The 14,759-nt window shown below is 39.8% G+C and overlaps 1 protein-coding gene across 1 annotated transcript in view; it reads right to left on the reverse strand.

The window, feature by feature from the left end:
- sgip1a (SH3GL interacting endocytic adaptor 1a) overlaps window positions 1-14,196 on the reverse strand; it is a gene marked incomplete at both ends in the record, with an annotated part of 58,470 nt that extends 44,274 nt beyond the window's left edge. Inside the window, 2 exons of the mRNA XM_083887620.1 lie at window positions 7,964-8,008; window positions 14,145-14,196. Coding sequence (XP_083743746.1) covers window positions 7,964-8,008; window positions 14,145-14,196 — 97 coding nt within the window. The remainder of the gene's footprint in view (window positions 1-7,963; window positions 8,009-14,144) is intronic.
- Between the last annotated feature and the right edge of the window lie 563 nt (window positions 14,197-14,759).

Consider the following 14,759-nt stretch of genomic DNA (forward strand, 5'->3'; position numbering starts at 1 on the left):
GTTATTTCCCTTGAGCTTGGAGAAAGGTATTCTGGGAAACTAAGAAAATCATTAATTGAAGTAGACGACACAAGTTGAAGGTGGTGCTCCAAAAATAAACACAACACTCATATTATCTATCTATCTATCTATCTATCTATCTATCTATCTATCTATCTATCTATCTATCTGACCTGGATGACTGAGAACCATAACAGACATGTTAACAGCAAAAACGTTTTTTTGTTTTTTTTTTAATTAAGTAGAGTGAAAGCAGATCAAGCCAAACACTAACCGTCTGCCTGGAAGCTAAATACATTATGTAGAGAAGCACATTAATATTATATGGTCTAATAAATTCCAAACCCTTTCCCAAGGGCTTCCTTGCCACCATGTCTTTTAACTCCTTCAACAGTATCAAAGTCAGCGCAGGAAGAGGGAGACATTAACTTCAGATTGACAACAGGAGAAGATACACTCGGGGGATTGGAGGGACTGAAATATCCTTCCTGCAAAAGAAAGTTTCCCACATGAAGATGTGACATGTGATGCCAAAATGGTGGAAAGTGCAGAAATAGATTGAGGCCAGCGATGACACAAGGATCATGGCCACCAGTGAACAGGGCTGGGAAATAATTCAATGGGAATATATAACCTTCTTCAGTGGTACTGTAATATATCAATATGATGTCGACACTCTTTGAGGTACAACACATGTAATCTCTTCAAACGTTTACCTCAGATGTGTGATTAACAGATGTTTGTTGTTTTCTGCCCATAAAAAAAGTCTAAAACCACCATTTGCAGGGTTCTGAACTTTTGCTCAAAAACAACAATTTTTTTCTAATCATCTTCCATTTATCACAAAATTAGAGGGAAATGTTAATCACGAGAGCCTTTGGGTCATATGGCCTAGCATTTACATCCATCGATAATCTAGGTGATAACATTTTATACAGCAACTGACATGGTTCTACCTGACCATGAAAGATGTGTATAGGGACAAAAATGGACGTACTGTACGTCATTCAATTTGAACCAAAATGGGAAACTGATTAAAGAAGAGTAACATTCTAATGAACAAACAAAATATTAATTCAGATACCAATGTCTAACCACCTCTATTAACTTCTAAATCACCATTTCCCACCACATGAGCTGATCGCCCTCCAAAAACGGTCACACACAAAGAAGCAACTTTACTTAACCAAACACTGGCTTCTCATGATGATGTCTCTGCTCTCCCCTCCCTCTGTATCTATTTGTCTTGTTCTCTCCCTCTGGGGCTCTGACACACATTGCTGCTCTTCTTGTATCTTTTCCCCTCTCACGCTACGACATTTTAACTCACTTTCGTCCACTTTTCCATCCCTACCACTCCTCATTTTGCTTACATGCTGCATACTGTTCACTCTCCCCTCTAAGTCGGAGCTTGAAACAGACTTATTTTGTATCTTCCATCTCTACTTGGGGACTGTGGATAGTTTTCCTATCTGCACTGGTATTGACTCTGTAAAATTATGAGCATGAGAAAGTTACACACTTAACTCGACGTGTCAGTCAAACAGACACATTACACAAAACTTTTTATCAGTAAGACTTGAATTGTTTCATATTTCCAGATTTAAGATTTCACCATAGATCCATGACCGCATATCACCTACCAACAGTGAGCTACCTTAATCTATCTCCTCCTAATTCCTTTCTGTTGTCGAACTATGTGTAACATTTCAATTAAATGAACTAGGACAACACGAATGAAAGAATTGTTTAGTTAGTTCCTCTTCCTCTCCTGAGTCTCTGTCTCTGAATGCATTGGTGAGAAAGGTCATTTAGGTTTTTGTCAAACTCGGTGTCAAACACAGCCACAGTGGACCCATTCCACTGCGATGCATTCAGTCATGCACTGTCCTCCGTGTCCTCTCCTTGTAATGAAGAAACACAAACATGTACTTTGAAGAACATGTATGATTGCACAGTTTGTCATATGTGCATCCATAAGAACTTAGTTAAGAAAATGACTCACGCAGACTGTCAATTCTCAATGCAGATCAAAATGTCTGTCAAACGTAGCCTCGTCTGTCACCCCCCAATAACATACGCTGGCTCACTTTGCTTTATTTACGCTTTTAGTTTGTTTTCGATTGTAAGTATATCGTGTAATTGCAAATTAGTCATAACTTAAGCGACATGTTAACGTAAACAGAAATGTTTGGACACACGCCTATGATAATCACATGTTATCAAAGCGGTGCCACTCCTAAGCTGCTCCAGTGCAGGGATTTCCTAAACATCTACCAACAGCAGCACTGACATGACTGCTTTGATCCACTGCACCTCCTTCCATCTCAGTCAGTCTGATGATGGCTGAATAAAAACAAAGTTCTATTAATTATGCAACACAGAGGCTACAAGACTACAACAACCTAAGCCCTACTATGTGCCATGCTTACAATTACGACGGTGAACGGTTACATTTGTACATGTGTGTCTAAGTAGGACGAGATTAGATTGTTACAAGGACAAACTATGACGCAGGCACGGCAGAGAGATACAGTTGTGCATTTCTGCATTTCGCGTTCACAGACAGTATACAGCTCTGTTCAATACCATCATAACATTCCTCCTGGATCACTGAGGACTGTTTCCGTAGCATCAGCCCACATGAGTTATGTTTTTGGTCCAATGACAAGAAATTAAACTGCTCATTTGGTTTTGTGGTATGGAGCACTGTAGCAATCCTTTCAAAATTGTCTTTAGGAGAAAATAATAACCATTAACAACGTTTCCACAATAACGGTACAGGCCTGATGGCCACCAGGTTTTTTGTGCGGCCATCAAAGGCTTATTTATTCAGAAACCCGGAGCCTCTGCCTAACTGTACTGAAACAGACATGACATTAGTCAGCCTCGTAGTCGTTACCGAGGAAACCATACGTCAGTCCCTTGGAGGGAGAGTAAGAAGTCATTGGTTGTGATGGCAAATAAGAGCAGAGTTGACGGGAAATATACTGATCATTATCCAAAGCCTCCCAGATGAAATAGGTCACCGTTTTTGTGGTAATGAATGTATGTCCCTGTGTATGGCTGTAACAGTTATATTATTATAGCATATATTATATGACAAGATCAAACAAACGGTTACCTCTTTCAACTAACAAGGTAATGTTCCGTTATAATATTTTCTGTTTGAGTTAGTGTGACAAAAACATCCTTTAATCATGTCCTAGAGCAGTACCTTAATCTTGGAACATACGCCTATCAACATTAATTACAAACAGGACCATTTACACGCAGCATCTAAAAATGATTGAAAAACATCTGGATGAACCCTGAGGTTTTTTGCATGCAAAGGCACTTGTGGGATTGCCTTTCTGTCCCAACCGTCGTTACCAAGCAACTAAGCAACCAAGACCTTGGAGCTGCTGAGATCACCAAAGTTGCTGCAGCTTCACCAAATTAATTAATTAAATCAAGGAAAACTAATAAACAAACAACAGATTACCCCAGCCGCTTCTCCCTGACTGCAGATTTCAATATGTGTGTGAAGTTGGTGTCTGACTGCATCCTTTACTGATTCAGGATCTTTATTTGGATGATGGCGGCTCAGAGTAGACATAGAGCAGTTTGCGATATATTTTCATCACGTTGTGACACAGACTTGCCCAGACAAAAATGGCGCATCCTCCAATGACACCAATGCATTTACGAGGGCAAAAATTGTGCATGTGAATGACCCCGAATATTAATATTAAGCTGCAGTCCCAGTGCTGGTTCACGACCTGAACTGACACACTGAGATCCCCGTGGTTAGTCCACAGAGATATCAGCAGCAAATCTCATGAGGCTTTCATTTCAACTTTATTTTATTATGCTGCAATCATTTCAACGATTTGAGTCAGTAGTTAAAACCCTACAGTACATAACTGTGCGCCATGAGCTGAGACAGACAGGCATTCAGACCCCAAGTTTCAGTTTTTATCGTATCATAGCAAAACCAATGAAATTATCATTATATAATTCACTTTTTGAGAATGGTCTCTTCATTGGTTGACCATAATAACAGAAGCTAATCATGATCATTTTATCATTTGGTATGAAGTTAAGTAACGGACCATTTAAGGAATGCAATGGATCCCACCATATGGCCCAATGTCCTCTCTGCCCTCAACTCCACAGCATTCCAGTCAAGGGTTTATCCAGGCAAACCCTAAGTACAGGATCTCCCTGTGACGGTGTGATTTCTACAGTAAAGTAACGAGGATTAACAAGACGACACGTCTGGAAGACTACAAGTAGTCACAGGAGTCTGCAGTGCTCACTAAAACCCACAAGACTGTTGGATGGAGTCAATAACATTCATGAAACATACTGAAGCCTGACTGACAACAACATGCACGTCTTTTTTATAAACTCAGAGTCTCATTAGTACAGGAACTACGTGGTCATATTGTCCCGATAGTGGTGCTGCAGGAAATGCCACAGGGTAATTCAAATCTGAGAGGGTTTTCCCATGAGGAACAGAAATGTTGCTAAGATTGTGAGATCATTTTGTATGAGTTTTACAATTTGGACCACGGGTGAAACAGTGTCCAAAATGCTAAATGTTTAGGAAGCAGGGGAAAATTATATGGATGTCTGCTCCTGTATTTTGATGTTGTTTCAAGTGAACATAATTTCCATTCGGGTACCATTTAGCTGAACATGAGTTGAGACCGAATAGTAGTGCTACAATTATGTTCAGAGAGTTTACTATGCATTAGAATTCATCCTCTCTGAGGACCCGAAATGTACAGTCAATACAGATCCATATCTGACAGAACTAATAATCTCAAGATAATACATTGAGCATGTACATGGTATACATTGAAGGTTGTTGAGCCATTAATAATGTGTGTGTGTGTAAAATGCATTAATCACCCCGTGTTATTTTCTCAGTGAGTAACCAAAGGGACAGCCATGCTGGCTGCAGTATTGGGCTTTAAAAAGCAGAGCTAACAAGGATTAGCATCCAATTTTAACACCTGACTGTAATCCCGCCCGCACACAGTCCATGCTAAGCCTGTGTTAGCCATGTCAATGGAGGGGAAGCCGTTTGCAGACGGTTTTCGCCCTGCCAATGTTACCTAACAGCTTGGTTCATGTCAAAGCGAACGATGACAGGACACACCAGCAGGAGAGAGGGAGCAACGGAGATTAGCTTCTCATTTATTACTATTGAGGAAAAGTTGTAGAATCATAATTTTGTTGTGGGATCACATTGTTTTGCTATTGCACTATGTGTGTGCCACACTGCCCAATTGTACCTAAAATAAAATATTGAGACGTACAAAAATGTAGACCTAGCCTGACTTCATGGAGGTCAGTAATCACATACAGTACAGTTTATTCATTTGGGAATCATACAACTGGGAGCAGGGCTGCAACTAACGTTTATGCAGTAATTGAGTAATCTGTTGGTTATTTAAAATGGTGAAAAACCTCTGATCCTGGAAATTATCATTATGATTTTCAAAATAGTTGACAATTTTGTGTTTGATGTCATTGCAACTTTTCTCTTTAACAATTCGGTTTGAAAAGCTTATTCTTTCTAACTTAATCAAACAACGACATGCCTATAAGAGCACCATCCACTTCATCTTTAAAGAAAGGTTTGCTATTCTTAAAAGGTTCATTCATCGTCTGCTCCACCTCAACATCGCGAGGGACTGGAGCCAATCCCAGCTGGGGCGAATGGTGGGTCACACCTTGGACAGGTGCCCAGTTCATTGCAGGGCAGGCGTACAGAGACAGACAACAATTCACTCACACACTCATACCTATGGTCAAATTAGAGCGTCCAATTAACCTAATCTGCATGATTTCTGGACTGTGGGAGGAAGGCTGAGTACCTGGAGAGAACCCACACACCCACGGCAGGAACATGTCAACTCCTCACACGAAGGCTCTCGGTCGAACGGGGAAACCGGCAGCGACCTTCTTGCATATTACCAATTACAACGGAGGACTATAATATGATACAAATCAGTCAATATTGATACTTGTTATGAATACCAGATAATTAAAGACTGACATTTGCTCGGCCTGTCAACAATTATTACGATAATTGATCAATTAAAATAACCTTGATGATTTCAGTTTAGTAATTGAGAATACAGTCAGGAGCAGGCAATGATATTCTTTACTTAAATTTTTCTTAAATCTCCCATAGACTGGAAGTTCCAATTAACGATGTTGTTTGGTGTGTATCTGCACCATTACCTCGTTTAAGAAGCCCTAATGTTTCAAAACAGACAGTTCAGCCATTGCTGTGAACGCTGAGTTTTATTCTATTTTCGGGCTTTGTGCGCTCTGTAAAAGCCTGGAATTGTGACGTAAGGATCCCTTCTCCTGAACAGCAGATCCTCCTGCTCCGGGCACTCGTCCGGGCAAATCCTGTTGTGTACGTTGAACCGCATGAAGAAGGGTGAGATTCCGGTGAGATTTCGGTCAAACAGCGCGACTGACGAGAGCTTCAGTGAGGAGAGATTTCTATCGGCTTATTTACAGTAACTAGGAGGTTTTTGACCATAAAAACAAGTCAATGTATGCAAGTAGACCTCCATAACTCACATATATGTGCGATAGGACCACTCTATGGGGGCTTTAATAAAACATCTTTGGTGGGTGGACAAAAACCAAAAAAATGTAATTTCAAGGTTTGAAAAACAGCAATTTTAGAAAATAGTCAACTAAACTGATTATGAAAATTATAATCAGGTGCAGCCTTAATTTTTGGAAAGTTGAGGAAAGTTGAAAAAACAAAAACATCTGCTCGTGGATGGTAATGGTCGTATTGGGTAAAAAAAAAAAAAAACATTTCATGAATCTGAGGTAAAACATTAAAGTAATTATGTTTTAGGTAACACTAACATTTAGGAAGGCAGTGGGTAACATTGTTTAAGACATACAAACACAAGCTAATGCGATTAGCAGTGGACACACTGGCAAAGAACATTTTACTTAAGGCACCGACTGGAATAAAAAGTCTCGAGTGACAAAATCATCTAGCTAAAGAAGTAACAATTTGAAATTAAATTAATATTGTTGGGGTAGATTTTCTTAACAATATCTTTTCAGATGAAAAGCTATTGATGTTTTCACGGAAATGTTGTATTATTTTAAGGTTGATGCAGCTGCTCTTGTCACTTCATTGAAATCATTACTGAAATCATAAGATAATGACTCCTCGGATGACAAGTAAGGAACGAGAGCAACATTATGAAAGGTACGGATGGATGGATGGACGCTTTTGCGTGCCAGCTGCAGAGCTGTAGGGATTCATCCCTCCGTCACTGGCCTTCCCCCTGATGATGTCATCAATTAAAGGGACACAACACTAAAGCAAACATCATTTTTTTTAGTCACTATGCTTAAAACTGACATACATGGCTCCTTCCAACCATGTGTGCGGACACATGAACCCAACCTCTATAGTGGCTTGATGGAAAAAAAGATTGTGTGTATGTATGTGTATGTGTATTGTGTGTGTGTGTGTGAGTGCACCATACAAAGAGAATTTATACAAGTGAGCCAGCTGGGCACATAAGCCCTCTTGCACCATAAATCCAAATAATCCTTTGCGATGGGAAGCGGGAGAAAGGGGGTTGGGAGGGTTGGGGGGTACTCGGACATATGCACACACACACACACACTCACAAAAGGTGCACATGGTTCAATTAACCTCGCCATTGTGCCTCTGTGGATAGACATTCAGTGGCTGTGCCCTTTTCCTGGGAATAACACGCAAGTCACTGGGATGCATACACTCAAAATAGCATGGCAGCTATTGACATTTGAACCTCCCAAACAAACACACACACACACCAACACTCTGACACACACATATTTTCGTACACACATGCCTTCTAGCAAATGAACTGCTGTAGGACAAGGACATAAAAGGAGGATTACACTGCATTTAAACAATAAGAATTCAGCTTACCTTCCATCATGGTTGCAGATTTGCATTCCTCTATCTCCAAGGATCCTGAAATGAAAGTAGGTGCTGTGAGGAGCAGGAGATGGAGTCCACCGTTTACAGCAGAAATGATGGGAGGCACAGCAGCTGTGTGTGTGTGGCTAACGCCCTGGCTAACTGTGAGTCAGTTGTCTGTCAACTAGCCCAGGAGGGAGAGATGCAGAGAGATATATAGACAGAAAAAGAGGAGAGAGAGAGAGAGAGAGAGTGAGAGAGAGGAAGGGTAGGGTCCTAGTCAGGATGGCTGCCGTTCTGAGCTGTGGCTTAAGCCATGGATGCTGCAACTACTGCTGCTGCTGCTGCTGCTGCAGCTCTAACCTACACATTCAGCCTCAGATGCTGAGAGGTGGGGAAAAAAATAAATAAAAGAGGAAGGGTAGAAAGATGGAGGGAGGAGGAGTGACTGAGAGGGAGGGAGGGTGTGTGTGTGTGTGTGTGTTTGGCAAGGGGGTGGGAGTGAGGAGGGGGGGCGGAGGTAGTTGGCTGAGGTCACAAATGGCTTAAGCCAATCGCTGCAGGCCTGTGTGCAGTCACATGGCTGACAGCTTGAATCTCCTGACAGTACAGACCAACAGAGAGTCCTGTGCTGCGTTAGTGACCTCTCTGTCTGCGTGACTGTAATAACTGTGCACATGCTCTAAACTCACACCACACACACACACACACACACACACACATCTACATATACACACACATTTACATATGCACACAGAGGTGGAGATGAAGCCAACTCACGTGAACAGAGTAAATACCGAGGATACACACACACAAAATAAAATGACGCAAACACATGCCCTCCCTCCTCCTCTTCACCCTACCTTATGTCTGTGTGTCGAGTCTGCCCAGCGGCGAGTGACATTAATTATTTGCTGGTGCAGGTGTGCGCCAAGTGAATGTTCATGTTGACGACACTCAAACACACACACATACATACACACACATACACACACTCTATGTTTCTCTCTCTTTACATTAACACGCCGCCACTGCACTAAATAATTAGCGCCCACCGCTCCCTTCCGGCACAGTGACCGTTCCTGTGGTAACTGCTAGTGTAACTGGCTGCTAATGTGTGTGCGGCTCTGCCTCGTTTCCTCCTTTACACACCCCGCCCCTCCCACCTCTCTCTCTCTCTCTCTCTCTCTCTCTCTCTCTCTCTCTCTCTCTCTCTCTCTCTCTCTCTCTCTCTGTGTGTGTCCACGCTTCCCCGCGACTCCAGGACGTTTAATCGCTCTATGTGACGTCACGAAAATGCTAACTGCGGTCAACGAGCGCGGCCTGTGTGTTTGTACGAACATATTGTGCGTGCGCGTGCGCGCGTATGTGTGTGTTATATGTGTATATGTGCGTATATGGACATATTATTATTATGTGTGTGTGTTTGTGTTCTTGTACTTGTGTCATACTGAGGACCAGTGAGGGTTTTTAACCAACAAAGTGAGGTCATTTTTACGGAGTGAGGACATTTTGACCGGTCCTCACTTTGTTTTCATTGAAATCACTTCCTTAGGTTATAATCATGCTAAACTCAATTTGTCAAAAACATTTTTTGACGACATAGTATAGTATGACTTTTTTGTCAAATTTTGGCCCTAATTTTTTTTCAAATTTCGGACGATCATAAGTATGACGTTTTTGTCAAATTTTGGACCAAAATGTTTTGGTTAAATTTTGGACCAAAATGTTTTTGTTAAATTTTGGACCGAAATGTTTTTGTTAAATTTTGGGCCAAAATGTTTTTGTTAAATTTTGGACGATCATATAGTATGACGTTGTTGTCAAATTTTGGACCAATTTTTTTGTCAGAATTTTTTTTGTCAAATTTTGGACCAATTTTTTTGTCAAATTTTGGACCACATTTTTTTTGTCAAATTTTGGACAAAATGTTTTTGTCAAATTTTGGACGATCATATAGTATGACGTTGTTGTCAAATTTTGGACCAAATTTTTTGTCTGATTTTTTTTTGTCAAATTTTGGACCAATTTTTTTGCCAAATTTTGGACCGCATTTTTTTTGTCAAATTATTTTGGACCAAAATTTATTTTGTCAAATTTTGGACCAACATTTTTTTGTCAAATTTTGGACCAACATTTTTTTGTCAGATTTTTTCACATTTTGGACGATCGTATAGTATGACGTTTTTGTCAAATTTTGGACCAAATATTTTTTGTCAAATTTTGGACCAAATATTTATTGTCAAATTTTGGACCAAATATTTATTGTCAAATTTTGGACCAAATATTTATTGTCAAATTTTGGACCAAATATTTTTTGTCAAATTTTGGACCAAATATTTTTTGTCAAATTTTGGACCAAATATTTTTTGTCAAATTTTGGACCCAAATTTTTTTGTCAAAGATTTTTTCACATTTTGGACGATCGTATAGTATGACGTTTTTGTCAAATTTTGGACCAAATATTTTTTGTCAAATTTTGGACCAAATATTTTTTGTCAAATTTTGGACCAAATATTTTTTGTCAAATTTTGGACCAAATATTTTTTTGTCAAATTTTTGACAAAATATTTTTTGTCAAAGATTTTTTCAAATTTTGGATGACATAGTATAGTATGACGCTTTTGTAAAATGTTGGGCCTTACATTTTTGGTCAATTTTTTTTTTTTTTTTGGACGACATAGTATAGTATGACGACAAATTTTGGACCAAAAATTACACCAAAAAATAAAAACATCGAAAAAGTTTTCCAGCCCTTTTTGCTCTGGGGCTTCACCTGCAGACATTTTATGGTACTGCAACCAGTAGTTCTTTGTAGATTTCATTTCATGAAGTAGATATTTTTTAATTGTGTTGATTTATAAAGTGGAAATGCTGTTCCTCACTTTGTCTGCAACCCAGTCCTCAGTATGCAGCAAGTACAAGAATGTGTGTGTGTGTGTGTGTGTGTGTGTGTGTGTGTGTGTGTGTGTGTGTGTGTGTGTGTGCGTGTGTGTGTGCTCTCATCTGACAAGATATTTCTCAGGGCCAGCCCAAGTCTATATGGGGCCCTAAGCTCAATTTAATTTTTTTGATTGTTGTTCTTGTTTTTTTCTCACAAGGGAGCAGAAAAGTAAAAACAAAAAAAGACAACGACAACTTTGCAAACATTCAAAATGAAAAGGCATCTGCATTGTTATGCACATTTTAAATTGTAAATAATACGAATTGTAAATTGCACATTTTAATTAAATGTGCCATATGTAAGAATGTGGCCAAAAACGGTTACTACATTCAAATTCAAAATACCGAGGTCTTTTAGGTTACGTTTCTGACCTAACTGGCAACCCGTGGTTGCTCGGCAGCTGAGACTCTACTGACTGCAATGATTAGTAGATGGCGCATGTAAGGTTTTTTTTATGTTGTTGTTGGTGAGTTCAGTTTGTTATATGAACATTATTCCTGAGTCTCTGTGACATATTAGGAGGATTTTATGGCCAGTTGCTTTAAATTTATTACATAATGCACCTTTAATTTTTTACTTTTTATAACACCTTTAAACTTGTATTCTTCTTGTATTTTGATGATTGCTTCTATTTTTACTCAATGTTTGTCATGTTCTAATGCATTTAAGTTGTGCTTATTGTTTTTTTTTTTTTTATCTTTTGTTATCGAGAAAATAAATGGCAATAAAACATGACTTTTTATTCAGTTAGGTTGAAGCAACTGAATACACTCAGAAAGACTTGTAGATGAGTTCAAAGCCAAATAACAACACAATAAATGAAGCTGATGCAATAAGAACCAGTTTTTGTTTGACAAATCTTTGTTAAGTTGAAACTTCCACACATAAATGGGAGAAATCTATGTGAAAACACAGAGAGAATGAAATAAATGTAGTTTGTGGTGACTTTTTAAAAGATATCAGTGTATTTTCTTTTTCTTATCTCTTATTTGTCGCTATGACTGGTCAGTCAGTCAAAGCACACTGCATTTTATTGGTTGGCCTTGGGGACAAAGAAGTACCTCTTAGTACCTTTTTTTTTCCATCTATCCATACATCTGTTGTTGGTTATGCTTTAACCAGATCAGCCCGTGTGCCTCTTCATGCCCACTGAATCCTTCAAAGTCATGCATTCTTTCACTGATTTGCCCATTTCTCTTGTTTTCATGCAGTCATTTTTGTCAAGCTGCTTCCATGGAGCTCACTCTGTCTCTCACCTCCTCCCTCCTTTCATGCCTCTGTTTTTCCTTGCCCAGCTCCTCTTGTTTTAAAAACCAGCAGATGCTCCTAAAGGGGGGGTCCCCACCCTCAGACCCTGCCCTTTGTTTCAACCCCATTACCCCATTATTTTTCATCCATCCCCCTCAGTGATTATTGTCCCTCTCTCCCCCAATATTTTTTTATTTTTCTGCTGCCACTTTTTCTTCTTGCTTTCACATCTCCCTTGTTTTCTGCTCAACATACATGTTTGTTTACTATTCTAAACTACATACATTCTTGCTTACTATTCTAAATGTCCTCTCTCTCATATTTTTTTATTCCCTGTCTAATTCCCGTTTCCTTCCTTTGGTGACAAAACAACCAACATCTTCTCCTGCACTGCCATCTAGTGTTCACTGCAAACGATGAAACCTGCTGTGCTGCAGTTGAGGCCTCGCAGCTGAGGGGGGTAGAATATTGGTTATTTCCTCATGTATTGTATTTTCAATATTGTTGTGGGCAAGCCTAGTGACAACTGTAGGCTGATCCCTGGCCATTTCCTTGAATAAATATAGAGCTATGTATTGTGATTATGCAGCTGACTAATGCTCCCCTGTCAGCTCGTGGAGGAGTGTCGAATAAGGGAGGAGGAAGGGAGGGTTGGGATTTGCTAAATAAAGCCTAATGCCCTATAAGCTCCGTTTTTGGAGTTGCAGGAGTGTAGTAGGCTGAATAAAGACACACACTAGTGTCATTTATGAGAAAAAGGAACAGACAACCTCCCCTGCTATTTACTGTATGGGCATCTACACTGAAACTCTCAAAAGTCATGTCTCTTTTCTGCAACTACTTGTACCATCTATGTTGCTATATTTACCAGGACTCCCTGGAAGAAGAGATCTTGTATCTCAATTGGACCTGCTTTAGGAGCATGAATGAGTAAGTGACTAAAGTTTATTTATATATCACCTTTCACAGATATAAAACCACAAAGTGCTTTACAATAAAATACATTTTAAAAGTGACATAAAATATAATGGATTAAAAACAGATTCAAGGCCATAAAAACCTTTATCTAGCTAAAAGCCTGCTTGTATAAAAGAGACTTTAGCTGCCTTTTAAAAGAATCCACACAAATTAAACAATATAAGAACAGAGGCAGCACATTCCACAGTTTGGGAGCCACTGCCTTGTTAGCTGTTCCCAACTAACAAGACGACTTCAGGGTGTGTGTGAGGTAGGATCAGGTCAGAGATGGAAGAAGGAGCTTGTCCATGTACAGTAAAGCTGTAAAATAAGGATCAGGTTTTTCAAATGTACTCTAAAGTGAATAACAAGTGGAGGGATGATAAAACTGGTGTGATGTGATCTCTTTAGCGTGTGTTAGTTTAAAGCTGTGCAGCATGGTTCTGAACAGCCTGGAGACAGTGAAGCTCTTTCTTATTAAAAACAAGTAAAAAAGGCTGTTAGAGTTGTCTAAACAAGAAGAGATGACAGCGTGAAGAATCATTTCATGTTTGGCCTTAGACACCAGAGATCTTAATTTGGCAATGTTCCTCAGCTGGAAGAAGCAGTTTCTCACTAGTTGTCTTGAGTGAATTTCAAAAGACATTGCTGGGTCCAAAATAACACCCAATTCCTGAGGTGAACAAAGGAGCCTAACGCTCCAGCGTGCTGTTTAATCTGATGGAAAGAGGGGTCTTTAAATGGCATAGAAATACATCCAACATCTTCTCTTTATCTTTGATTTTTTTTTTTTAATCTTGTCCATCCTCCCTTACTGTCTGCATGCATCACCTTCCTAATGCAACATCTGAGACACGACGCAGTGAAGGCAATACATATCAGTAAGATCGAGGGAAATATAAAGGAGAATACCTACACCAAGTTATGCATTTTGCTAAATGAATAAAAGTCAAGGACTTACAAGACTCAGACCACAGAGACAATGCAGAAAACATAAAGAGGAGGCCATGCACTGCTTAGAAAGGAAGGTGTTTTACTAACCCACTGTAGCTGCGATGATGTGAAACCAGCCAGTACACAGTTCCTCAGCCATTTGCAGCTCTCCCCATGGAGCCCCTGCTCTCAGCCCAGACCAGCAGATGGAAGGGAGAAGAACGCACAGGAAACAAAGGTAGTTTTGCTGGAAAAGAGAAGCGTGAGACAAGGATGGCTAGCTAGTGACCTCGAAATGCTGCCAGACAGAGCTGCTCAGAGGACATGCACATGCACACACACACACACACACACACACACACACACCGATGCAGATACATGCGCATATATTTAAAAATAAAAGTCCACAGGCCAGAGAATAAACATGACTACACACTCAGACATAAACACACGTGACAAATGAAGGATACACTTTGCGCTTTACATCCAGACAAGTCGGGCAGGGTGGATCAACATGGGTTTTATTGCAGTACAGGCTGAAACACACAGATCTATGCTAAGTGTGAATAATTTTACCTCATCACGCATAAATCATGACAAACGGGGCAAATATTTAAGACTAGACGTGACTATACATGTCTCAGAAAGCAACACTTTTACTAAAGATGTCCAACAACAGCTGTCTGTTCTACACACTATGTCTGTTGTAAATACGTTTTTGTT

Source organism: Microchirus variegatus (genome assembly GCF_963457635.1).
Source record: "Microchirus variegatus genome assembly, chromosome: 4".
NCBI classification, from domain to species: domain Eukaryota; kingdom Metazoa; phylum Chordata; class Actinopteri; order Pleuronectiformes; family Soleidae; genus Microchirus; species Microchirus variegatus.